This window comes from Coregonus clupeaformis, unplaced genomic scaffold (assembly GCF_020615455.1).
Source record: "Coregonus clupeaformis isolate EN_2021a unplaced genomic scaffold, ASM2061545v1 scaf0584, whole genome shotgun sequence".
Lineage (NCBI taxonomy): Eukaryota > Metazoa > Chordata > Actinopteri > Salmoniformes > Salmonidae > Coregonus > Coregonus clupeaformis.
Window position 1 is genome coordinate 236,080 of NW_025534039.1, and position 26,108 is coordinate 262,187.

Here is a 26,108-nt window from a genome sequence, read left to right on the forward strand (position 1 = left end):
CTCAACCCAGCACGTTATCATGATAGAGGTTAGTGTAATAGTGTTGCATAAAAATTACAGTTACTTTGTAAATCTAATGTGGCCCGTTTATTTCAGAAAGGCTCCCCTCAGCTATTCACTTGCTTACATGTACATTCTTATTTATCTGCCATAGGGGAGCTTGTGAAACTTCCCTACGACATTGTTATCCAATTCTACTCATGTACCTGTAATAACCTCCTCTCTTCTTTGTGTCAGTCTGCAGATGCAGAGGCTGCAGGTCCTGGGGTCAAGCAGGAGATGTCTGAAGGAGAGGAGGAACCACGGCACAGCAGAGACATCCAGACTGGAGACCCTACCACCGCCCCAGCGCCGCCCAGGACCCGAAGCAGCATCACTGAGGTCAGTGGAATGCCGAACTCCGTCCTCAAGTCAGAGACAGACACCAAGACTTTAACAGAAAGGCTCTTACCCACAGGATCTGACCACAGAGCAGACCCAGAGAGACTGGGATTGGGGACACTGGGCTGTCCTCCTGCTCCCGGTTCAGAGTACTTACCCGTATTTCACCAGAGCCAGAGGACGGTTCATTCCCGTGGTGATGGTGACCCGTTAGACACTGGCGGTTTACCGTCTTGTTCTTACGCTACAGAGATGGACCCTGGCAACATGCCCTTGGGTTTAGAGACACAGACTGATCTGTCTAGAGGGGACTGGAACCAGTACAGTAGTAGTGTATACTCTGAAGGGTGCTTAGATAAGAAAGGGGAGGTTATAGTCGTAGATGAGGTGACTGTGAAAGTGGAGGGCGATGCTTCTCCCACATGGAATGCAGATAGTCACCTAGGAGACGGACACTCACAGGGCACAGATTTCTTAGATTACAGGGAAAGCTTAGAGACAAATCCAAATGTCGTGACCCACTCTCCTATACACGCGTTCAGGGATCGTGACCCAGTGTCCACATCGGTGGGGCCTTCCGATTCACACGGCCGCATACTTTTCGATCAGGTATTGGCCCCAAACGACAGGGCTAGAGCCCAGGCTCAGGGAGGGGGAGCCACGTCAGGCAATAATAAAGAGAAACGGTTCCTCTGCATGTTCTGTAACAAAGGCTTCAGCTGCCTCCAGAAGGTGGAGATCCACCAGAAGGTCCACACAGGGGTGAAACCCTTCAGCTGTACCCAGTGTAACATGCGCTTCGCCCAGGCTCGTGACCTGAAGAGGCACCAGAGAGTCCACACAGGTGAGAAACCCTACAGCTGCCCCCAGTGTAAGAAGAGGTTCTCCCGCCAGGACCATCTGAAGATGCACCTGAAAGTCCATACGGGAGAAAGGCCATTTGCCTGTACGCACTGTGGGAAGAGATTCTCAGAGAGGAGCTACCTCAGGATACACCAGCAAAAAAAACATTCCACTCTATAACATAAAAGTAACCATTCCACTCGACAGCTTAGTTCAAACCCTGCATTAAAGAGAAATATTAATTTTCATTGTTGTCAGCAGAATAGATCCATAGATGCGTTTGGAATAATGAGAATATATCAGTGTTGAATATTCCTTGGTAGAATATTGCATCCAGACATTGAGTGATATGTAAGCCTACAAAGTATGTTATATATTGTGTTTGTACTGTGTAGGCTATATGATGTTCACAAATGTCTATTTCATTACTTCCATTCAACTATTTTATTCGAGAAAATGAATGCAATTCATCAAGTTCATGCAGATTGTTAGTTGAGACGTATGTGTGGTTTTCATATGGTGCATTTAACGCTTGTTTATGTTTAATAAACACAAAATGGGACTTTTCATTCGAAGACTTTCATTGAGACTCTCTTTAATATACATCACATCTGATCTCACCCTATTCTGAAATTTCCATCCCCAACTATAACATTTTCCGTCTAGATAGAACTGCCAAAGGGGGTGGAGTTGCAATCTACTGTAGAGATAGCCTGCAGAGCTCTATCATACTATCCAGGTCTGTGCCCAAACAGTTTGAGCTTCTACTTCTAAAAATCCACCTTTCCAGAAATAAGTCTCTCACTGTTGCCGCTTGCTACAGACCCCCCTCAGCCCCCAGCTGTGCCCTGGATACCATATGTGAATTGATTGCCCCCATTTATCCTCAGAGTTCGTACTGCTTGGTGACCTAAATTGGGATATGCTTAACACCCCGGCCATCCTACAATCCAAACTAGATGCCCTCAATCTCACACAAATTATCAAAGAACCTACCAGGTACAACCCTAAATCCGTAAACATGGGTACCCTCATAGATATCATCCTGACTAACTTACCCTCTAAATACACCTCCGCTGTCTTCAACCAGGATCTCAGCGATCACTGCCTTATTGCCTGCGTCCGTAACGGGTCCGCGGTCAAACGACCACCCCTCATCACTGTCAAACGCTCCCTAAAACACTTTAGCGAGCAGGCCTTCCCTAATTGACCTGGCCCAGGTATCCTGGATGGATATAGATCTCATTCCGTCAGTAGAGGATGCCTGGTTGTTCTTTAAAAGTAATTTCCTCTCAATCTTAAATAAACATGCCCCATTCAAAAAATACAGAACTAAGAACAGATATAGCCCCTGGTTCTCCTCAGACTTGACTGCCCTTGACCAGCACAAAAACATCCTGTGGCGTACTGCATTAGCATCAAATAGCCCCCGCGATATGCAACTTTTCAGGGAAGTTAGGAACCAATATACACAAGCAGTCAGGAAAGCAAAGGCTAACTTTTTCAAACAGAAATTTGCATCCTGTAGCACTAACTCCAAAAAGTTTTGGGACACTGTAAAGTCCATGGAGAATAAGAGCACTTCCTCCCAGCTGCCCACTGCACTGAGGCTAGGAAACACTATCACCACCGATAAATCTACAATAATCGAGAATTTCAACAAGCATTTTGCTACGGCTGGCTATGCTTTCCACCTGACTACCCCGGCCACCAACTCTGCACCCTCCGCTGCAACTTGCCCATGCCCCCCCCCCCCCCCGCTTCTCCTTCACACAAATTCAGATAGCTGATGTTCTGAAAGAGCTGCAAAATCTGGACCCCTACAAATCAGCTGGGCTAGACAATCTGGACCCTTTCTTTCTAAAACTAGCTGCAGAAATTGTCGCAACCCCTATTACTAGCCTGTTCAACCTCTCTTTCGTAACGTCTGAGATCCCCAGAGATTGGAAAGCTGCCGCGGTCATCCCCCTCTTCAAAGGGGGTGACACTCTAGATCCAAACTGTTACAGACCTATATCCATCCTGCCCTGCCTTTGAAAGTATTTGAAAGCCAAGTTAACAAACAGATCACCAACCATTTCGAATCCCACCGTACCTTCTCCGCTATGCAATCCGGTTTCCGAGCTGGTCATGGGTGCACTTCAGCCACGCTCAAGGTCCTAAACGATATTATAACCGCGATCGATAATAGACAGTACTGTGCAGCCGTCTTCATCGACCTGGCCAAGGCTTTCGACTCTGTCAACCACCGCATTCTTATTGGCAGACTAAATATTCTTGGTTTCTCAAATGACTGCCTCGCCTGGTTCACCAACTACTTCTCAGATAGAGTTCAATGTGTGAAATCGGAGGGCCTGTTGTCTGGACCTATGGCAGTCTCTATGGGGGTGCCACAGGGTTCAATTCTTGGGCCGACTCTTTTCTCCGTGTATATCAATGATGTCGCTCTTGCTGCTGGTGACTCTCAGATCCACCTCTACGCAGACGACACCATTTTGTATACATCTGGCCCTTCATTGGACACTGTGTTAACAAACCTCCAAACGAGCTTCAATGCCATACAACACTCCTTCAGTAGCCTCCAACTGCTCTTAAACACTAGTAAAACTAAATGCATGCTCTTCAATCGAACGCTGCTGGCACCCGCCCACCCGACTAGAATCACCACTCTCGACGGGTCTGACCTAGAGTATGTGGACAACTACAAATACCTAGGTGTCTGGTTAGACTGTAAACTCTCCTTCCAGACTCACATTAAGAATCTCCAATCCAAAGTTAAATCTAGAATCGGCTTCCTATTTCGCAACAAAGCCTCCTTCACTCATGCTGCCAAACATGCCCTCGTAAAACTGACTATCCTACCGATCCTTGACTTCGGCGATGTCATTTACAAAATAGCCTCCAACACTCTACTCAGCAAATTGGATGTAGTCTATCACAGTGCCATCCGTTTTGTCTCCAAAGCCCCATACACTACTCACCACTGTGACCTGTACGCTCTTGTTGGCTGGTCCTCACTACATGTTCGTCGTCAAACCCACTGGCTCCAGGCCATCTATAAATCACTGCTAGGCAAATCCCCGCCTTATCTTAGCTCATTGGTCACCATAGCAGCACCCACCCGTAGTCTGCGCTCCAGCAGGTATATCTCACTGGTCATTCCCAAAGCCAACACCTCGTTTGGCCGCCATTCCTTCCAGTTCTCTGCTGCCAATGACTGGAACGAATTGCAAAAATCTCTGAAGCTGGAGACTCTTATCTCCCTCACTAACTTTAAGCATCAGTTGTCAGAGCACCTTACCGATCACAGCCCATCTGAAATTAGCCCACCCAACTACCTCATCCCTATATTGTTATTTATTTTGCTCTTTTGCACCCCAGTATCTCTATTTGCACATAATCTCTTGCACATCTAGCATTCCAGTGTTAATACTAATTGTAATTATTTTGCACTATAGCCTATTTATTGCCTTACCTCCATAACTTGCTACATTTGCACACACTGTATATATATTTTCTGTTGTATTTTATGACCTTATGTTTTTTTTACCCCATATGTAACTCTGTGTTGTTGTTTTTATCGCACTGCTTTGCTTTATCTTGGCCAGGTCGCAGTTGTAAATGAGAACTTGTTCTCAACTGGCTTACCTGGTTAAATAAAGGTGAAATAACAAAACAAAACAAAAAAATACACACGACAGCGCTTTATAACCAATATACACTTACTAAATATACCTACACATACCCACACACTAACAAACACCTACTGTACACGTCAATAGTTTAGTCGGGTTTGTCTGACTTTTGACAGCAGACTTATTTTTACCCACATCATATTTATGTCCCATAATGGGTTTAAAAAGAATGAAATCATTCTGTAACTACAGTGTAGGACTCAAACTTAGTGGGGAACATAAGCAACAATTTAAATTGAATTAGTTTCTGCGGCTGAAAAAGAATATCAGCCAATTAAAATGTTTGATTTGCAGGACACAAAACGCTAAATTGTAGCTGGTCTCATCAGATTATATCCTGGAACAAGTTCTGCATCAGTCAATTAAAATCGTCGACGTAGTTGGACGTGTTCCAACACTTGTTCATGATAGTGTCCTTAACATACCTCAGTCCAACCACATGTTCTGATCATCAAAGCAACTATCACGTGTATTTGACTGACTGGTGAAATTGCTCTCTCTTTAAATGACCTAGTCTGCGTAATTGACGCAGATTGTTGCAAGGCTTCGAATCTCAAATGAGCCCCCCCCCCCCCCTTTTTAAATGTAGATTTACATGTAGTGTGTTGTTCTCACTTCATCACTACTTGTTTTTGTAAGAAGTGTTGACATGCTGAATGCACCGAGGTGTCTGTTTAAACTACTAGCACACAGCTCAGGCACCCATGCATACCCCACAAGACATGCCACCAAAGGTCTCTTCACAGTCCCCAAGTCCAGAACAGACTATGGGAGGCGCACAGTACTACATAGAGCCATGGCTACATGGTACTATATTCCACATCAGGTAACTGATGCAAGCAGTAGAATCAGATTTTTTTTAAACAGATAAAAATACACCTTATGGAACAGCGGGGACTGTGAAGAGACACACATACATGGATGTTGTATTGTAAATATGTGATAGTGGAGTAGTGGCCTGAGGGAACACACTAAATGTACTGGGTAAAGTGTTATGAAATGTAATGTAATATTAAAAATGGTATATATCTGCCTTAATGTTGCTGGACTCCAGGAAGAGTAGCTGCTGCCTTGGCAAGAACTAATGGAGATCCATAATAAATAAAAATAGTCATTGTATAATTTCAAATCCATAGTGCTGGAGTACAGAGTCAAAACAACAAAAAATGTGTCACTGTCCAAATACTTTTGGAGCTCACTGTACTTCAGGGAAGAGTCTGATGCCATCCCAGCTCCCCCGTCCCTCTACTCTCACCAATAACCACCATTGGAACTTACCTATAATGGCAAACAAGGCATAATAATGAATTGACCTCCTCTTCTAATTTTTCCAGAACTCTTTTTCATTTTACAGCAGGTTTGCAAGTCACAAAAATAAAAATTACATTGTAGTATAGATAAATCCTAAATCCCTCTTTTCCAAGCCAAGCTTGTCCCTCTCCACCTCTCTCCCACTGCCCCCCCCCCCCACCCAAGCCAAGCTTGTCACAACCTCCTGTCTTTTTCCACCCTCCCTACTTCTCAGATACATTTACATACATCGACTTACTCATCCATTCTCCTTCATTCACATATACTCTATGCATCCACACACCCATTCTCTCCCTCCCACACATTAATTCACCCTCCTTCACACTCCCATTCATATGAACAGACACACACACATCCATCCATAGAACAGTTGGTTCCACTTCATGTGAAGGCTTCATTAAGCATTCAAATAGGCTTCATAAGCACTGCATAAATGGGCCACAAATCATATTTTAACCGTATTTCATGCAGTATAAATGTCACACAGTTATGCCACATTATTAATATTTATAGAGCATGATATACGGTTATAAATGATTTGTGAAGCATCTATGTAGTGTTATGACGCCTATATGAAGGCTTTAAGCCTTCATAAGATGCACTTAAAAAAAAGCGGGACCAAATAGTTATTGACATACATGCTATATTTCCTATTTTGTAGCCCAATGGCTACTTCTATCGTTACTTCCTAGAGAAGAACAGTTACTTGGGGAAAGTAGATTATAGTTTGTATTGGGGGGAGGGGGAAAGAATATTATCTCAATTTACGATAAGCTGATCATAGGCATCACTGTGTGTAGCCTAGTGCGCTCTGTTTTTTCCTACTTCGTTCTCTTCTCTGAACAGGGGGCTCTCCTTCCTCAGCTGGAAAGGTTTCTTGTAGCTTGATTAGGGTTCATCGGCACTTGTGAATTCCATTCTTTGCATTCCCTTCCATACCCACAGCACTGCCGGGAAGCGTAGTTGAGATTTGATTCCTTTATTCTCCAGTGACTGTCTGATCGGAATGTATTCCTTGCATTTTCTCAGCTTAGCAGACAGGTCCTAGACGAATCGAATGGACTGGCTGTGGATTTTGATCTCCTTTCCCCCCTGTGCTTTCAGAATGTTGACTTTAGTCTGATAGTAGCATTCTTCCTTTTTCCTCGTCTTCTGGTAAGGACAACATTCTCATGTTTTGTCTCATTCTGTTTTTTTGCTGGTCCAATTCATATTCTAAAGTTTGCAACTTTGTTTCCAGCAGGCTCATTTTTTGTCTTGTTCTTTCATGCGCACGCCTTGTATGTGCATGTCTGACACGATATACTTTCTTTTCGAGCAAATCTACTTTTTTAACAACAGTTTTCTTTGGTGTGCGTTGAGATCATTTTAGCTATGTTTTCCTGGATATGCTTTAGCTGTTCATTACTCTCGTTTGCGTCTCCTAGTTGCTCATCTTTTCCTCTGGGGGAAGGAATGGCTTGTTGGATTCGTGTCGCCGCGCCGCTTTACCAACTGATTGGTTTACTGTTGTACATAACTGATCGCTCACTCTTTCCCAGTCGCTTGGGGATATATTGATCTATTTGATTTTAGAGGCTTAGTTTAAACTTTGTTGCCTGGCTTCTACATATAACCACAGTTCTGCGTCCTATCGGTACGTGCATGTTTTACGGTACGTGCCTCAATTACCTCGTACCGAGAGTTTGAGTTCTAACATGTAAACTAAGAACCTCATTTATATTTTTCCCATAAAAGCACACGGATGTGTATTGTTATTTATTTTGCTCATTTGTACCCCAGTATCTCTATTTGCACATCATCATCTCTTGCACATCTATCATTCCAGTGTTAATACTAATTGTAATTATTTTGCACTATAGCCTATTTATTGCCTTACCTCCATAACTTGCTAAATTTGCACACACTGTATATATATGTATTTCTGTTGTATTTTTGACTCTGTTTTGTTTTACCCCATATGTAACTCTGTGTTGTTGTTTTTATCGCACTGCTTTGCTTTATCTTGGCCAGGTCGCAGTTGTAAATGAGAACTTGTTCTCAACTGGTTTACCTGGTTAAATAAAGGTGAAATAAAATAAAAAACAGACAAACAAAAACGTGGAATTTTGTCATATATGCAAAAACGTGAGAACTACAGTCTGAATGGTATTAGGTCAGGGGCAAATCCACAAAGCCTCTCAGAGCAGGTGTGCTGATCTAGGATCAGCGTTTCCTTTTAGATAATAATGAATACGATTATATGGAAAGATCCTAGATCAGCACTCCTACTCTGAGATTCGTTGTAGATACGGGCCCAGGTCTTGATTCCTTTTGTCTTAAGTTTGGGACCATGCCTTTTGAATTATCAAACCATTAAAGAGTGTCAAGTAATCAAATCTACTAACACATTTTCATAGTATCAAATCAACTAACATGTTTGCATAGTACTCATAGAAATCCCTCATTGGCCAATCAGAACATGCTCCATAACAGGGTGCTCATATCAGATTTCTTGATCCAACATCCTCTCACTCTGCATCTCTTACAGTCAGTAGACATGGAGGATGGGAAGCCTGATCTGCTGCTGGTCAAAGAGGAGACAGTAGAAGACGGACCAGAGAGCATTGACCTGCTGAGTGAACTAAAGATGGGGGAGCAAGGTAAGGGAGAAATACATATAGCCTACATACAGTAATAGATCTTCAATTTCATAAAATGAAATCAATACAACTTATGTTTGCATACAAAAACATGCATTATAATGTATGAACTTAACCAGGTAATTGATTAAATGAACTCCATATGTAGAGTTCCCTGCCATGTTTTTAAAGTCTATTTTGTAACCTCTTCCTGCAGGTGGTTGGCTGGAGGCTAACAGAGGAGACTGGGCGGCCATCTTGGATTCCCAGACCGGTGCAGCAAAGAGCCCAGAGGAAAACATAGTGGAGGTCAGTGGATGGGACAGCATCCTCAACTCTGGGCTGGGGAACAACACTGTTAACCACAACCAGAAACAGACAGTCGAACACATGACAACAGACTGGCTGAGACCAGGGCGATGCATAGATTTGGTCTGCGGGGTCGGGGAGGTGTCGGTATGTAGCGGAAGAGAACAGACACAGACTCCGCTAGCAATGCTCCGTCCTGCTCCTATAGTTGTGATTCAGAGAGACTGATGGCACCTCAGGTTAACCCCCTAACAGGTGCTGCCTTCAGCCTGCCTTCTATAGGATCTATCAACGGGAACATGGACCCTGTGACAACACTGACACTCCCTGGCCTTCGTCCTCCACACACTCTCCTAATGTTAAACCAGACCTCAGACAATGCCAGTGCCTCAACACTAAATGGCTACACAAGCCCGTTGACAAACGACAGTAGTAGTAGTAACGCTATCAGTAGATCCGGTGGCAAAGAGAAGCACTTCCAGTGTTTGTTCTGTGGGTAAGCCTTCAGTTTCCCCAAACAGGTGGACATCCACCAGATGATGCACATGAGGGAGAAACCATTCGGCTGCCATCTGTGCCAGACCAGGTTCTCCCACTCGTTCAACCTGAAGAGGCACCATAGGGTCCAAACAGGGGAGAAATCATACTGCTACCACAAGTGTGAGAAGAGGTTCTCCCACCAGCACCAGCTGAAGGTCCAAATGGGAGAGAGGCCGTTCGCCTGTACGCACTGCGGGAAGAGGTTCTCAGAGGAGCTACCTCAGGATACACCAGCAGAAAATGCACATGGCCTATGTATAGTTGGTGATGATGGTTGGTGTGATGGTGTCTGTAAAAATGCTTCACTGATGAAGAGTGACAACTATGTCCCTTTAGGTTGATACAGGTGTTTTATAGTGAGATAAGGATAGTCAGTGCCTTAATTGACAGGAAGTAGTAAATCTGTGTGTAATGTTGAACCTTTTCCAAAGTATTCCAAAATTCATTTAATAATCAAATCGAGGGTACCAGATTTACAGAAAAGGTAAAGTGTTACCATAGTGAGAAAGGTTATTCTACTTGTCACGTATCGTTTTGTGCAATAACAGTACTGTACTTCACGTTAAATTAAATACAATATTGAATCTGTGTTGACTGACTTATTATTATTTTTATCATTGCAGGGACTGAGTTTCAACACATATGTACATGTCTTTAAATAATAAACTATAATGGCTCCATATTGTTAGGTACTTGAATTACAGTGTTAGAGATGGGCTTGACTGTGGTTAACATTTTATATCTTGTCATGTTTCTGTGTGTACAGCAAAGAGTTTATAATATAAACCTTTATGTTTTTCTGTACAATCTATGTTTGCAGTCTGCAGTCCATGAAGACCTGCTGATATCTAGTGTTACTGGTGGGAGAGAGTGGACCTCTGAAGCAGCTGGTTACAAACCCTGGCCCCGGATCAGGCCCCTGGATCAGGAGCCATCACTCTTCCTTCCCGAGTCGGAACCAGGACCCAACCGCGAGGGACAGAGACTCCACCACATAGAACACAATCAGTGTACAGGTGGACTGAATCAGAGTGACAGAGGCTCCAGTCAGGGATCCAGTCTGCAGCCCAGACCCTTCTCTTCACAGACTCAGTGCAGGGATGAAGCAGGGCCTGGGGCTGATAGAGATAGACCCTCCTGTTCCTATGATACAAACACCACAGTATCCATGATGAACAGAGCAGGTCACCCTGGGCTTCAGCCTTCACAGAGAGTGGTGGGAGACCCCCCTGATGGGAATCTAACAGGAAGTCTGTCTTCTCCTTCAGGATCTCATCTAATGCCTAGTGAATGGGTTCATAGAAAGCCTGGACCTGGGTCTAGCCTTCCTCAGTTACCTCATGGTTACCCCACGAATACAGACAGGGTCAGGATGGGTGTTCAACACGAGAGGTACCTAGCCTATAACACAGCACATAATCCCAACAACACCCAAACAATGGCTAGAGGTCAAGGAGGGAGCTCAAAGACTAACCACCTGAGAGTGGTGGCTCCTGCTTCTACGTCCTCTGGTGTTATTGGGTCAGAACATGGGAGGCCGAGCATTAGGATGGATGCAGACAAGCCGTACGCCTGCCCCACATGTGGGAAGCGTTTCGCTAAGGCTAAATATGTGAAGCAGCACCAGACCATTCACACCAAGGAGAGGCCCTTTAAGTGCAAACTATGTTACAAGAGCTTCTCCTTCCTGAGTATCCTTATCAGACATAGGAGTGTCCACAATGGGAAGAAATCGTAGCAGTGTGGCTTGAGTTTTACGCTGGGGATATCTGGGAACCATTCTTTAGCTGACATATTGTAGTTATCATGTGAAGTGTCTTTGGGTAAGACGTTTTTTTGGATGACTAAGTTGAGCATCTGTGCACGCTCACATTCTCACGATACAGACTTATTGTTTGGTGTGCTAGCATAGCCAAAACACTGTCATTGAAGTGTAACTATATTCACCCTCTGAATTTGGTTTTGCCTATGTTCTGTTCATAACAAATATAATGTCCCTCTTTTTGATAACACCTTTATAACACCCCCCACCCAACACTATTTGGCATAATCAGGTGGTACCTGTTCCTTTATGTACAAAAAATTAGGTGATCAAATCTGTTCATGCGAAATCATGTAGTCCTTTTGATATGTTCTTTTTATTTGCTTGTTTATCATTTAGAATAAACATTTGTCTTAGTTTCCTTGGCTTCCTTTGAACCTATAGGCCAAAATATTTCACTGGATGTGTAAAGGTGAAGCATCTGTTTGGCGTTTCCACTCACTACCAAATATGGTGATGAGAGGAAGCCCAGTGGCCAGCAGTGGGAGAAGATGGAGCGAGATGGATTTTGGCCAACATTCTGTTAATTTTTTAATCAATGAAACATTTGATCTCAATACAGTTTTCTGCTTTCAAAAACTATAATCTGTTACGAAGTTTGGCAGACTTTACCCTTTGCCAAAGTAAAAAAAAAAAGCGTTATTTGGAAGGAGTACACGGGCGATTTGAGTTATTGTGTGTGTGTTTTTAGAGTGCGTGTGTTAGTGTGTGTGCGCATCTCTTCACAGTCCGCGTTGTGCCGTGAGGTGTTTTGTCTTCTTTTAAAATCTGATTTTACAGCTTTCCTGGCATGAATTCTACAAGGTATGGCGTGTGCCAGGAAAAAACACTGCTGCCACCAGCCTGTACTGTTGACACCAGGCAGGATGGGGCCATGGTCTCATGCTGCTTACGCCAAATCCTGACTCTACCATCAGCATGACGAAACAGGAACCGGGATTCTGCTGCAATAGCCCATCCGTGACAAGGACCGACGAGTTGTGTGTTCTGAGATGCCGTTCTGCACACCACTGCTGTACTGTGCCAGTATTTGCCTGTTTGTGGCCCACCTGTTAGCTTGCACGATTCTTGCAATTCTCCTTCGACCTCTCTCATCAACGAGCTGTTTTCACCTACAGGACTGCCGCTGACTCGATGTGTTTTGTTTGTCGCACTATTCTCGGTAAACCCTAGACACTGTCGTGCATGAAAAGCCCAAGAAGCTGGCCGTTTCTGAGATATTGGAAGCGGCACACCTGGCACCGATGATCATTCCACGCTCAGTCGCTTAGGTCACTCGTTTTGCCCATACGAACAGTAACTGAATGCCTCTATGCCTGTCTGGCTGCTTTATATAGCAAGCCACGGCCACATGACTCACTGTCTGTAGGAGCGAACCATTTTCGTGAACGGTGTGGGGTACCTAATAAACTAGGACTAGCTTATTGCTTGCCACCCATTCTAAAACTGACTGCAGCTCTTTAAGTGTAGCAGTGATTTCACTTGCTGTGATAGGTGACATATAATAATGTCGAATCATCAGCATACATAGACACAGGCTTTAGTGGCAGGTCATTTGTAAAAATATAAAAAATGAAGGGGCCAAGACAGCTACCTTGACGTATGCCAAGCTCTACCTGGTTTAAGTTAGAGGCTTTCATTGTCTGTGTTCCGTTAGATAGGTAACTCTCGATCCACGATATTGCAGAGGATGTAAAGCCCATAACACATACGTTTTTTCACCAGCACACTATGATGGATAAAGTCAAAAGCTGCACTGAATTCTAACAAAAAACCTCCCACAATATTTTTCACAATATTTTTCCATTTCTTTTAGCCAATCATCAGTCATTTGTGTTAGTGCCGTACATGTGGAGTGCCCTTCCCTATAAGCGCGCTGAAAGTCAGATGTCAATTTGTTTACTGTGAAATAGCATTGTATCTGGTGAAACACCATTTTTCCCAGAAGTTTACTTAAGGTCGGTAGTAGGCTGATTGGTCGGCTGTTTGAACCAGTAAAGGGTGTTTTGCTATTCTTGGGTAACGGTATGACTTTTGCTTCCCTCCAGGCATGAGGGCACACACTTTCCTGTAGGCTTAGATTGAAAACATGGCAAATAGGAGTGGCAATATAGTCCGCTACTATCCTCAACAATTTTAGGCCCAGCCTTTGGAACTTTGGTTTTTCTAGATATGGCTACTATATTATGATCACTACATCCGATGGGTGTGGATACTGCTTTAGAGCAGATTTCTGCAGCATTAGTAAAGATGTGATCAATACACGTGGATGATTTATTTCCTGTGCTGTTTGTATGTAGATTGAATGATTACCTGAACCAGATTGCAAGCACTGGTTACAGTTTGAAGATTTTTCTTGAGTGGACAGCTTGATGAAAACCAGTCAATATTTAGGTCACCCAGAAAATATACCTATCTGTTAATATCACATACACCATTGAGTATTTCACACATATTATCCAGATACTTACTGTTAGCACTCGGTGGTCTACAGCATCTTCTCTTTCTGCCTCTGTAGCTTTCTCACTCATCATTATTCATGATTCATTCATGATTATCCATCATCATGGTAGCATTTACATTAATGTAGCAGTGTGCAGAAACATTCTATTCTTATTTACAATAAAAGTGACTTCAAAATGACACTACATTAATTACCATTCATTTATATTGGGCACAACATGATCTGTCTGTCGCCTCATAGGAAACATTTGATCTCAAATCCAAAATGCTGGAATGGGGGTATAGAGCCAAATTAAACTGTCCAAATAAGTAAGGCAGTGTTCGTCACCATGTTACTGTGTTTAGTCTACAGTCCTTGACCTCAAGCTGTTTGTAGTAAATGGCCTATAAAATACATTCAGGTCATGTTATGACTGAGGTGAAATATTAAACATGTACTAAAGTGCACCTACACTTGATATTCCAGACTGACTGGTCTCTACAAACTGGGTCAGCGTGTATGACCTGTTTACTTTTGTTTAGGAGGGTAATAAACATCAAATCAAAGTTTATTGGTCACTTACACAGTTTAGCAGATGTTATAGCAGCTGCAGCGAAACGCTTATATTACTAACTCCTGGCTATGTCAAACAGGTACAAAAACAAAAAATAACTGCGGCAGGTAGCCTAGCGGTTAAGAGGGAAAGGTCACTGGTTTGAATCGCAGAGACACTAGGTGAAGAATCTGTCCATGCCCTTGAGTAAGGCACTTAACCCTAACTGCTCCTGTAAGTCGCTCTGGATAAGAGTGTCTGATAAATGACTAAAATGTAAATGTAATAAACATTTTAAAACTGGAAGAACAACAAGAATTCAAGAAATGTACGATGGAATCCAATTTGCAACCCAAACAAATATATTAACATACCCCTCATTAACCCTTTGTTAACTTGAATTTGAAACAGGCTTGTAAATACTTGTTTTTAGAGAGACAGTAAACCTAGGCTACAGTGGCTTGCGAAGGTATTCACCCCCCTTGGCATTTTGGGGGGTTTGTATCATTTGATTTACACAACATGCCTACCACATTGAAACAAACAAGAAATAAGACAAAAAACAGAAAACTTGAGCATGCATAACTATTCACCAACCCCAAAGTCAATATTTTGTAGAGCCACCTTTTGCTGCAAGTCTCTTTGGGTATGTCTCTATAAGCTTGGCACATCTAGCCATTGGGATTTTTGCCCATTCTTCAAGGCAAAACTGCTCCAGCTCCTTCAAGTTGGATGGGTTCCGCGAGTGAACAGCATTCTTTAAGTCATACCACAGATTCTCAATTGGATTGAGGTCTGGGCTTTGACTAGGCCATTCCAAGACATTTAAATGTTTCTCCTTAAACCACTTGAGTGTTGCTTTAGAAGTATGCTTAGGGTCATTGTCCTGCTGGAAGGTGAACCTCCGTCCCAGTCTCAAATCTCTGGAAGACAGAAACAGGTTTCCCTCAAGAATTTCCCTGTATTTAGCGCCATCCATCATTCCTTCAATTCTGACCAGTTTCCCAGTCCCTGCCGATGTAAAACATCCCCACAGCATGATGCTGCCACCACCATGCTTCACTGTGGGGATGGTGTTCCTGGGGTGATGAGAGGTGTTGGGTTTGCGCCAGACATAGCGTTTTTCTTGATGGCCAACATGCTCAATTTTAGTCTCATCTGACCAGAGTACCTTCTTCCATATGTTTGGGGAGTCTCCCACATGCCTTTTGGCGAACACCAAACGTGTTTGCTAATTTTTTTCTTTAAGCAATGGCTTTTTTTCTGGCCACTCTTCCGTAAAGCCCAGCACTGTGGAGTGTACGGCTTAAAGTGGTCCTATGGACAGATACTCCAATCTCCGCTGTGGAGCTTTGCAGCTCCTTCAGGGTTATCTTTGGTCTCTTTGTTGCCTCTCTGATTAATGCCCTCCTTGCCTGGTCCGTGAATTTTGGTGGGTGGCCCTCTCTTAGAAGGTTTGTTGTGGTGCCATATTCCATTTTTTTATAATAGATTTAATGGTGCTCTGTGGGATGTTCAAAGTTTCAGATATTTTTTTATAAACCAACCTTGATCTGTACTTCTCCACAACTTTGTCCCTGATCTGTTTGGAGAGCGCCTTGGTCTTCATGGTGCTGCTTAATTGGTGGTGTTGCAGATTCTGGGGCCTTTCAGAGCAGGTGTATATATACTGAGATCATGTGACAGATCATAATTATGTGACTTCTGAAGGTAATTGGTTGCACCAGATCTTATTTAGGGGCTTCATAGCAATTTCACCAATTTTGACTATTTTGTGTATGTCCATTACATGAAATCCAAATAAAAATCAATTTAAATTACAGGTTGTAATGCAACAAAATATGAAAACGCCAAGGGGGATGAATACTTTTGCAAGGCACTGTAGATAAAGGACAGTTGCATATTTACCTTAATGAGATGATGTAGATGGATAAAATAATTATATTGAATTCTACTATACTATGTTCTTGTTAACACACTGTTCTTTATAAACAAGTCTGCACTGAGCTTGAAAGATATTTATGAATTGGAGACTTGATGTGTAACGTATTAATCAGTACCGTAATTCAAAGAACAGCGCGCATTTCCTTTTCATTTAGCCACACCCTTTGAGCTATGACGCCGCCATTAATATCCTTTCTCTTCAGTGTAAACGGACGTGAACAGTGACCAAGAACAATTTCCACGTTGGCGGTTTTTAATTGTCGTTATTTAGAAGTTTATTAACACCATGGAACTCAAAATATGACTAATTTAACTGCACAGCATTGAATACTCACTCCATGTAGTCTTTAATTTGCGTTGGAGACAGGACTTGTTTGATAGACGTTATCTAGGTAACGCTAGCTAGCTGCTAACGTTAGCTAACAATGGCTAACTGCATGGTTTTTCACACACAAATAGCCTCCATCATGGAGCTGCTAGCGAATGCAGCCGTGGCAGATATCTGTAAACTCGTAGACGACGACTATGCAGTCTTTCGTTTGGAAATGTCTCAAAGCCATAAAGAAAACAGGGCATTGCGGAGGAAACTACAGCTACTGGAACTGAAGATGGCACGGGAGCGTGCAGAGAGGACAATGCGAGAGCGCGCACTCGCCAGTCGTCCCAGTAGTGTCAAGATCCTCGACCGATACAGAGGAATGGAAAGAGGTAAATTTTTCAGCGGGGCCTATCGCCCCGTTCACTTCTGCACATGTGTGACTAGGTGTGTTAACCAGAATTGGGTCTTGGTCCGTTTTTGGATAGTATGCAATAATTCCCCTGATTAATTAGCTATCTTGCGCAAAGACAAAATATAATATTCTAACCAGATTATTGATTTACTGCATTTCCTATTATTTTTACCTAATGAAAACAATGTGATGCATGGAACATAATTGATCTATATATAGTATATCAAGAAGTTATGTGAACTGTTACCTTTCATCCTTGCCAATTCTAGACCGTGTCAAAACTGTCAATAGTATACAACATAGCGTTGAGCATTGACAGTAAGTAACCTAACCACCTCTTTTCCCCCAATCACTCTCTCAGGTGAAGGACATCTCACTGGAGGCCACAGGAGCTTTGTGAAGCCAGCAGGACACAATACATGGAGAGATGACCAATCAATCACTGTTGATGAGGGGAGTGGAACCTCAACCCAGCATGTTATCATGATAGAGGTTAGTGTAATAGTGTTGCATTAAAAATTACAGTTACTTTGTAAATCAAATGTGTCCCTTTTATTTCAAAAATGGTCCCCTAAGCTATGTACATCCTCATGTATCTGCCATAGGTGAGCTTGTGAGGCTTCCCTACGACATTGTTATCCAATTAAACTCATATACCGGTTATAACGTCCTCTCTTGTGTCAGTCTGCAGATACAGAGGCTGCAGGTCCTGGGGTCAAGCAGGAGAGGTCTGAAGAAGAGGAGGACCCACGGCACAGCAGAGACATCCAGACTGGAGGGGCTGGAGCGCCCCCTGTAGCCACGGAGGACCCCGCCCCAGTGCTGCCCGGGATCCGACACAGCATCACGGAGGTCAGTGGAACGCTGAACACCGTCCTCAAGTCAGAGACCGACACAGAGACTTTAACTGTAACACAAAGGCTTTTACACACAGGACCTGACCACAGGTCAGACCCGGAGAGACTGGGCTGTCCTGCTCCCGGCTCAGAATATTTACTTTACGGTAACCCGAGCCCGAGGACGGTTCATTCCAATCCCGATTCAGGTGATGTGTTAGATGCTGGCGATGATCCGTGTTGTTCTTACGCTACAGAGATGGACCCAGGCAACATACCCTTGGGTTTAGAGACACAGACTGATCTGTCTAGAGGGGACTGGAACCGGTACAGTAATAGTGTATACTCTGAAGGGTGCCTAGATAAGAAAGGGGAGGGTCTGGTCTTAGATGAAGTGACTGTGAAAGTGGAGGGTGACGTTCCTCCCACATGGAATGCAGATAGTCACCTAGGAGACAGACACTCACAGGGCAGAGATTTCTTAGATTACAGGGAAAGTTTAGTGACCACGTCGATGGGGCCTTCCGATTCACACGGGAGTGTCCTTTTCGATCAGGTATTGAACTCAAACGACAGGGCTAGAGCCCAGGCTCAGGGAGGGGGAGCAACATCAGGCACTAGTAAAGAGAAGCGGTTCCTCTGCATGTTCTGTAACAAAGGCTTCAGCTGCGCCCAGAAGGTGGAGATCCACCAGAGGGTCCACACAGGAGAGAAACCCTACAGCTGCCCCCAGTGTCACATGCGCTTCGCCCAGTCTGGCAGCTTGAAGAGGCACCAGAAGGTCCACACAGGGGAGAAACCCTACAGCTGCCCCCAGTGTGAGAAGAGGTTCTCCCGCCAACACCTGCTGAAGACGCACCTGAAGGTCCACACGGGAGAGAGGCCGTTTGCCTGTACGCACTGCGGGAAGAGGTTCTCGGAGAGGAGCTACCTCAGGATACACCATCAAAAAAAACATTCCACTCTATAGCTTCTGACGTGTTAGATCAAGCCCTGCATTAAAAACAAACATGTATTGTAATTGATGTGAGCAAAAAAGGTCCAAAGATGCATTTGGAGAAACAGTTTTCAGTGTTGAATATTTCTGGGTAGAATATTCAATACTACGTAAGTAAAGGTAGACTCTGCGAAATGACGTAGACCAGGGTTCCCCAGCTGGCGGCCTGCGGATAAGTTTTCTGAGCATATTTTTACATGTTGGACATAAAACAGCAGAAAATCCGCTCCAAGTGATTTTAATTTTGGAAATCTGTTCCAAAGTATTCCCACGCTTAATGGAGAGAAATATGTGATCATATGCAAATTTAAGCAAGGTTTGAAATGATTATATTTTTGTCAAATACTAGATCTGTTTTGGCTTCTTGTGGTCAATTTGCAGTCTAGAAATGATTTGTAATTATGTTCCAGCTCCCTGACCATCTGCTCAAAAAGAAAATCGTCCTGTAGCTGGATCTAGTTGATCCTCCCTGACTTCGATGGACAAAGTAAACAGCAATTTCCGCAACAACTAAGAGTGTTGAAGCACAGGGCTAAACTTCTCTGATGTTTTGGTCCCGCAGCTACCACGTTGTAGCAGCGTGAAGCAAACCTGTGTACATGCGCAGATTCTCTGTGAGAGTAAAGTCTTACGTCACACTCATGGCAATATCTGCGGTGCTGCTCGTGATTCTTCCTTTAGAGAGAAAGGTTAATTTTCACACGGAAGAGAGGCCATTTGCCTGTACACACTGCAGGAAGAGGTCCTCAGAGAGGAGCTACCTCAGGATACACCAGCAGAATCACCATTCCACTCTATAGCATAGAAAGTAACCATTCAACTCGATAGCTTCTGACGTTTAGATCAAACCCTGCATTAAAGACAAAGATACATTTTCATTGTTGTCACCTGAAAAGACCCACAGATGTATTTGGAGTAAGGAGAGTAACAGATTTCAGTGTTGAATATTCCTGGGTAGGATATTGCATCCAAACATTGTGTGATATATATATATATATATAGTGAGGGAAAACAGTATTTGATCCCCTGCTGAATTTGTACATTTGCCCACTGACAAAGAAATTATCAGTCTAATTTTAATGGTAGGTTTATTTGAACAGTGAGAGACAGAATAACAACAAAAGAATCCAGAACAACTCATGTAAAAAAAATTATAAATTGATTTGCATTTAAATGGAGGAAATAAGTATTTGACCCCTCTGCAAAACATGACTTAGTACTTGGTGGCAAAACCCTTGTTAGCAATCACAGAGGTCAGACGTTTCTTGTAGTTGGCCACCAGGTTTGCACACATCTCAGGAGGGATTTTGTTCCACTCCTCTTTGTAGATCTTCTCCAAGTCATTAAGGTTTCGAGGCTGACGTTTGGCAACTCAAACCTTCAGCTCCCTCCACAGATTTTCTATGGGATTAAGGTCTGGAGACTGGCTAGGCCACTCCAGGACCTTAATGTGCTTCTTCTTGAGCCACTCCTTTGTTGCCTTGGCCGTGTGTTTTGGGTCATTGTCATGCTGGAATACCCATCCACGACCCATTTTCAATGCCCTGGCTGAGGGAAGGAGGTTCTCACCCAAGATTTGACGGTACATGGCCCCGTCCATCGTCCCTTTGATGCGGTGAAGTTGTCCTGTCCCCTTAGCAGAAAAACACCCCCAAAGCATAATGTTTCCACCTCCATGTTTGACAGTGGGGATGGTGTTCTTGGGGTCATAGGCAGCATTCCTCCTCCTCCAAACACGGCGAGTTGAGTTGATGCCAAAGATCTCCATTTTGGTCTCATCTGACCACAACACTTTCACCCAGTTCTCCTCTGAATCATTCAGATGTTCATTGGCAAACTTCAGACGGGCATGTATATGTGCTTTCTTGAGCAGGGGGACCTTGCGGGCGCTGCAGGATATCAGTCCTTCACGGCGTAGTGTGTTACCAATTGTTTTCTTGGTGACTATGGTCCCAGCTGCCTTGAGATCATTGACAAGATCCTCCCGTGTAGTTCTGGGCTGATTCCTCACCGTTCTCATGATCATTTCAACTCCACGAGGTGAGATCTTGCATGGAGCCCCAGGTCGAGTGAGATTGACAGGTCTTTTGTGTTTCTTCCATTTGCGAATAATCGCACCAACTGTTGTCACCTTCTCACCAAGCTGCTTGGCGATGGTCTTGTAGCCCATTCCAGCCTTGTGTAGGTCTACAATCTTGTCCCTGACATCCTTGGAGAGCTCTTTGGTCTTGGCCATGGTGGAGAGTTTGGAATCTGATTGATTGCTTCTGTGGATAGGTGTCTTTTATACAGGTAACAAACTGAGATTAGGAGCACTCCCTTTAAGAGTGAGCTCCTAATCTCAGCTCGTTACCTGTATAAAAGACACCTGGGAGTCAGAAATCTTTCTGATTGAGAGGGGTCAAATTGTTATTTCTTTCATTAAAATGCAAATCAATTCATAACATTTTTTTTTGTTATTCTGTCTCTCACTGTTCAAATAAACCTACCATTAAAATTATAGACTGATCATTTCTTTGTCAGTGGGCAAACGTACAAAATCAGCAGGGGATCAAATACTTTTTTCCCTCACTGTACAGTGGGGAAAAAAGTATTTAGTCAGCCACCAATTGTGCAAGTTCTCCCACTTAAAAAAGATGAGAGAGGCCTGTAATTTTCATCATAGGTACACGTCAACTATGACAGACAAAATGAGGAAAAAAATTCCAGAAAATCACATTGTAGGATTTTTAATGAATTTATTTGCAAATTATGGTGGAAAATAAGTATTTGGTCAATAACAAAAGTTTCTCAATACTTTGTTATATACCCTTTGTTGGCAATGACACAGGTCAAACGTTTTCTGTAAGTCTTCACAAGGTTTTCACACACTGTTGCTGGTATTTTGGCCCATTCCTCCATGCAAATCTCCTCTAGAGCAGTGATGTTTTGGGGCTGTCGCTGGGCAACACGGACCTTTAACTCCCTCCAAGGATTTTCTATGGGGTTGAGATCTGGAGACTGGCTAGGCCACTCCAGGACCTTGAAATGCTTCTTACGAAGCCACTCCTTCGTTGCCCGGGCGGTGTGTTTGGGATCATTGTCATGCTGAAAGACCCAGCCACGTTTCATCTTCAATGCCCTTGCTGATGGAAGGAGGTTTTCACTCAAAATCTCATGATACATGGCCCCATTCATTCTTTCCTTTACACGGATCAGTCGTCCTGGTCCCTTTGCAGAAATACAGCCCCAAAGCATGATGTTTCCACCCCCATGCTTCACAGTAGGTATGGTGTTCTTTGGATGCAACTCAGCATTCTTTGTCCTCCAAACACGACGAGTTGAGTTTTTACCAAAAAGTTATATTTTGGTTTCATCTGACCATATGACATTCTCCCAATCCTCTTCTGGATCATCCAAATGCACTCTAGCAAAATTCAGACGGGCCTAGACATGTACTGGCTTAAGCAGGGGGACACGTCAGGCACTTCAGGATTTGAATCCCTGGCGGCGTAGTGTGTTACTGATGGTAGGCTTTGTTACTTTGGTCCCAGCTCTCTGCAGGTCATTCACTAGGTCCCCCCGAGTGGTTCTGGGATTTTTGCTCACCGTTCTTGTGATCATTTTTACCCCACGGGGTGAGATATTGCGTGGAGCCCCAGATCGAGGGAGATTATCAGTGGTCTTGTATGTCTTCCATTTCCTAATAATTGCTCCCACAGTTGATTTCTTCAAACCAAGCTGCTTACCTATTGCAGATTCAGTCTTCCCAGCCTGGTGCAGGTCAACAATTTTGTTTCTGGTGTCCTTTGACAGCTCTTTGGTCTTGGCCATAGTGGAGTTTGGAGTGTGACTGTTTGAGGTTGTGGACAGGTGTCTTTTATACTGATAACAAGTTCAAACAGGTGCCATTAATACAGGTAACGAGTGGAGGACAGAGGAGCCTCTTAAAGAAGAAGTTACCGCTCTGTGAGAGCCAGAAATCTTTCTTGTTTGTAGGTGACCAAATACTTATTTTCCACCATAATTTGCAAATAAATTAATTAAAAATCCTACAATGTGATTTTCTGGAAAAAAAAATCTCATTTTGTCTGTTATAGTTGACGTGTACCTATGATGAAAATTACAGGCCTCTCTCATCTTTTTAAGTGGGAGAACTTGCACAATTGGTGGCTGACTAAATACTTTTTTCCCCCACTGTGTGTGTGTGTATATATATATATATGCCTAAAAAGTCTGTTACATATTGTGTTTCTACTGTACATTTGGTGATAAAAAATGGATTGCTTCCATTGAACTACCAAAAAAATTCCCAAAACACTTTTAATGAGAAACTAAATGCAGTTTATCGCGTAAATACAGATTTGTATCTGAGATATGTGTGGTTTTCATATGGTGTATTTAAAACATGTTTATATTTAATAAACACAAAATGGGACTTTTCATTCTAAGACTTTCATTGAAGCTCTCTTTAGTATACATCACATCTGTATACTATTCTGCATAAACATGACGTTATAACCAATATACACTTACTAAATATACCTACAGATACCCACCACAGGAGGTTGCTGAGGGAAGAATGGCTCATAATAATGGCCAGAACGGAGCAAATGGAATGGCATCAAACACCTGGAAACCATGTAATTGATACCATTCCACCCTATTCCGCTCCAGTCATCAACACGAGCCCGTCCTCCCCAATTAAGGTGCCACCAACCTCCTGTGATACCCACACACTAACAAACACCTACTGTACACGTCAAAATAGTTTAGTCAGGTTTGTCTGATGATGACTTTTGACTTATCATAGCTGACTTATTTTTATCCACAACAACATATTTATGTCCCCCATAATAGGTTCAACTACAATGAAGTCATTCTGTAACTACAGTATAGGACTCAAACTTAGTGGGGATGGGTAAACACTCCATGTTGAACTTGTTCATTATCTGTGTGTGCGTTTGTACGTACCTGAGGGAGTGTATGTCTGTGTAATCTGTATCACCTGTCTCTTCCAGGAGGAGGATCCAGAGGTGCTGCTGGTGAAGGAGGAGGGGTGTGAGGAGGGTCTGGGGAACCCTGAGGGGACCATGGTCATAGATGACAACCAGACTACACCATCTCCTGAACCCACAGAGGAACCAGCTGAGCAGCACAGGACCACACACAGTCTCACTGAGGTGAGCCCACTGTAAACTACTGTCTGAATGGTATTAGGTCAGGGCCCGTATCCACAAAGCCTCTCAGAGTAGGAGTGCTGATCTAGGATCAGTTTTGCCTTTTAGATCATAATGAATAAGATTATATGTAAAGATCCTAGATCAGCACTCCTACTCTGAGAGGCTTTGTGGATACCAGGTTTTAATAATTTTGTCTTAAGTGTGGGACCATGCCTTTGAATTATCAAACCATTAAAGAGTGTCAAGTAATCTAAATAAATAACACGTTTGCATAGTATCAAATCAACTAACATGCTTGCATAGTACTCATAGCAATCCCTCAAGATGCTCCATAGCAGGGTGCTCATATCAGATTTCTTGATCCAACATCCTCTCACTCTGTATCTCTTACAGTCAGTAGACATGGAGGATGGGAAGCCTGATCTGCTGCTGGTCAAAGAGGAGACAATAGAAGACGGACCAGAGAGCATTGATCTGCTGAGTGGACTAAAGATGGGGAGCAAGGTAAGGGAGAAATACATATAGCCTACATACAGTAATAGATCTTCAATGGGAATAGTGATGCACCTGGCTATTGTTTTTTCTTCATTCATAAAATGAAATCAATACAATTTATGTTTACATACAAAAACAAACATTATTATGTATGAACTTAACCAGGTAATTGATGGAAAAAATTATATATGTAGAGTTCTCTGCCATGTTTTTAAAGTCTATTTTCTAACCTTTTCCTGCAGGTGGTTGGCTGGAGGCTAACAGAGGAGACTGGGCGGCCATCTTGGATTCCCAGAACCAGACTTCTGTAGCCAAGCGCCAAGGGGACAACATCACTGAGCAGGCCAGGACCAGAGGCGACATAGTGGAGGTCAGTGGATGGGACAGCGTCCTCAACTCTGGGCTGGGGAACAACACTGTTAACCAGAAACAGACAGTGGAACAAAAAACAACAACCGATCTTAGTCTCCATGACAACAGACTGGCTGTGACCAGGGCGAGGCGTATATTTGGTCTGCGGGAACGGGGAGGTGTCCGTATGCGGCGGGAGAGAACAGTCACAGACTTGGTTAGCGATGCTCCGTCCTGCTCCTATAGTTGTGAATCAGAGATGCCTCAGGTTAACCCCCTAACAGGTGCTGCCTTCAGCCTGCCTTCTTTAGGATATATCAACGGGAACATGGATCCTGTGACAACACAGACACTCCCTGGCCTTCGTCCTCCTCACACTCTCCTTATGTTAAACCAGACCTCAGACAATGCCAGTGCCTCAACACTAAATGGCTACACAAGCCCATTGACAAATGACAGTAGTAGTAATGCTATCAGGAGATCCGGTGGCAAAGAGAAGCGTTTCCCGTGTTCGTTCTGTGGGAAAGTCTTTAGTTTCCCTAAACAGGTGGAGATCCACCAGAGGATGCACACGGGGGAGAAACCGTTCGGCTGCCAACTGTGTGAGAAGAGGTTCTCCCACCAGCACCACCTGAAGAGGCACCAGAGGGTCCACACAGGGGAGAAACCTTTCAGCTGCACCCAGTGTGAGAAGAGGTTCTCCCACCAGCACCAGCTGAAGATGCACCTGAAGGTCCACACGGGAGAAAGGCCGTTCGCCTGTACGCACTGCGGGAAGAGGTTCTCAGAGAGGAGCTACCTCAGGATACACCAGCAGAAAATGCACACGGCCCATGTATAGTAGTATTAGCTAGTTTGTTTGTAGTTCATTCTGTTGGTTTTAGATGATCTAGGGAACTGGATGAGGTGAACTGAGGAAAGAATGAGTATGATGAGGCAGAGTAGATTATATGGTGATGGTTGGTGTGATGGTGTTTGTAAAAATGCTTCACTCGTGAAGAGTGACAAACCTTCTCCCTTTACAGTGCCTTGCAAAAGTATTCATCCCCCTTGGCGTTTGACGTATTCCCTATT

General features: G+C 43.5%; 2 protein-coding genes across 3 annotated transcripts; both read left to right on the forward strand.

Annotated features, from left to right (window-relative positions):
- The first annotated feature begins 15 nt into the window (after window positions 1–15).
- On the forward strand, window positions 16–26,108 carry LOC123485146 (zinc finger and SCAN domain-containing protein 5B-like). 2 transcript variants are annotated; one of them, XM_045216036.1, is made up of 5 exons: window positions 16–28; window positions 238–381; window positions 8,761–8,872; window positions 9,069–9,160; window positions 10,521–11,806. In XM_045216036.1, exons 1-5 carry the CDS (start codon window positions 20–22, stop codon window positions 11,436–11,438), a joined length of 1,275 nt encoding a protein of 424 aa, XP_045071971.1. In that variant the 5' UTR covers window positions 16–19; the 3' UTR covers window positions 11,439–11,806. The 2 variants fall into 2 exon arrangements, with proteins under 2 accessions (XP_045071971.1, XP_045071972.1); XM_045216037.1 differs by lacking the exons at window positions 9,069–9,160; window positions 10,521–11,806 and adding an exon at window positions 24,926–26,108.
- LOC123485147 (zinc finger protein 184-like) lies at window positions 17,652–20,001 on the forward strand. The gene is made up of 2 exons (XM_045216038.1): window positions 17,652–17,685; window positions 17,878–20,001. The coding sequence occupies exons 1-2, from the start codon at window positions 17,677–17,679 to the stop codon at window positions 18,997–18,999; spliced, it is 1,131 nt and encodes a 376-aa protein (XP_045071973.1). The 5' UTR covers window positions 17,652–17,676; the 3' UTR covers window positions 19,000–20,001.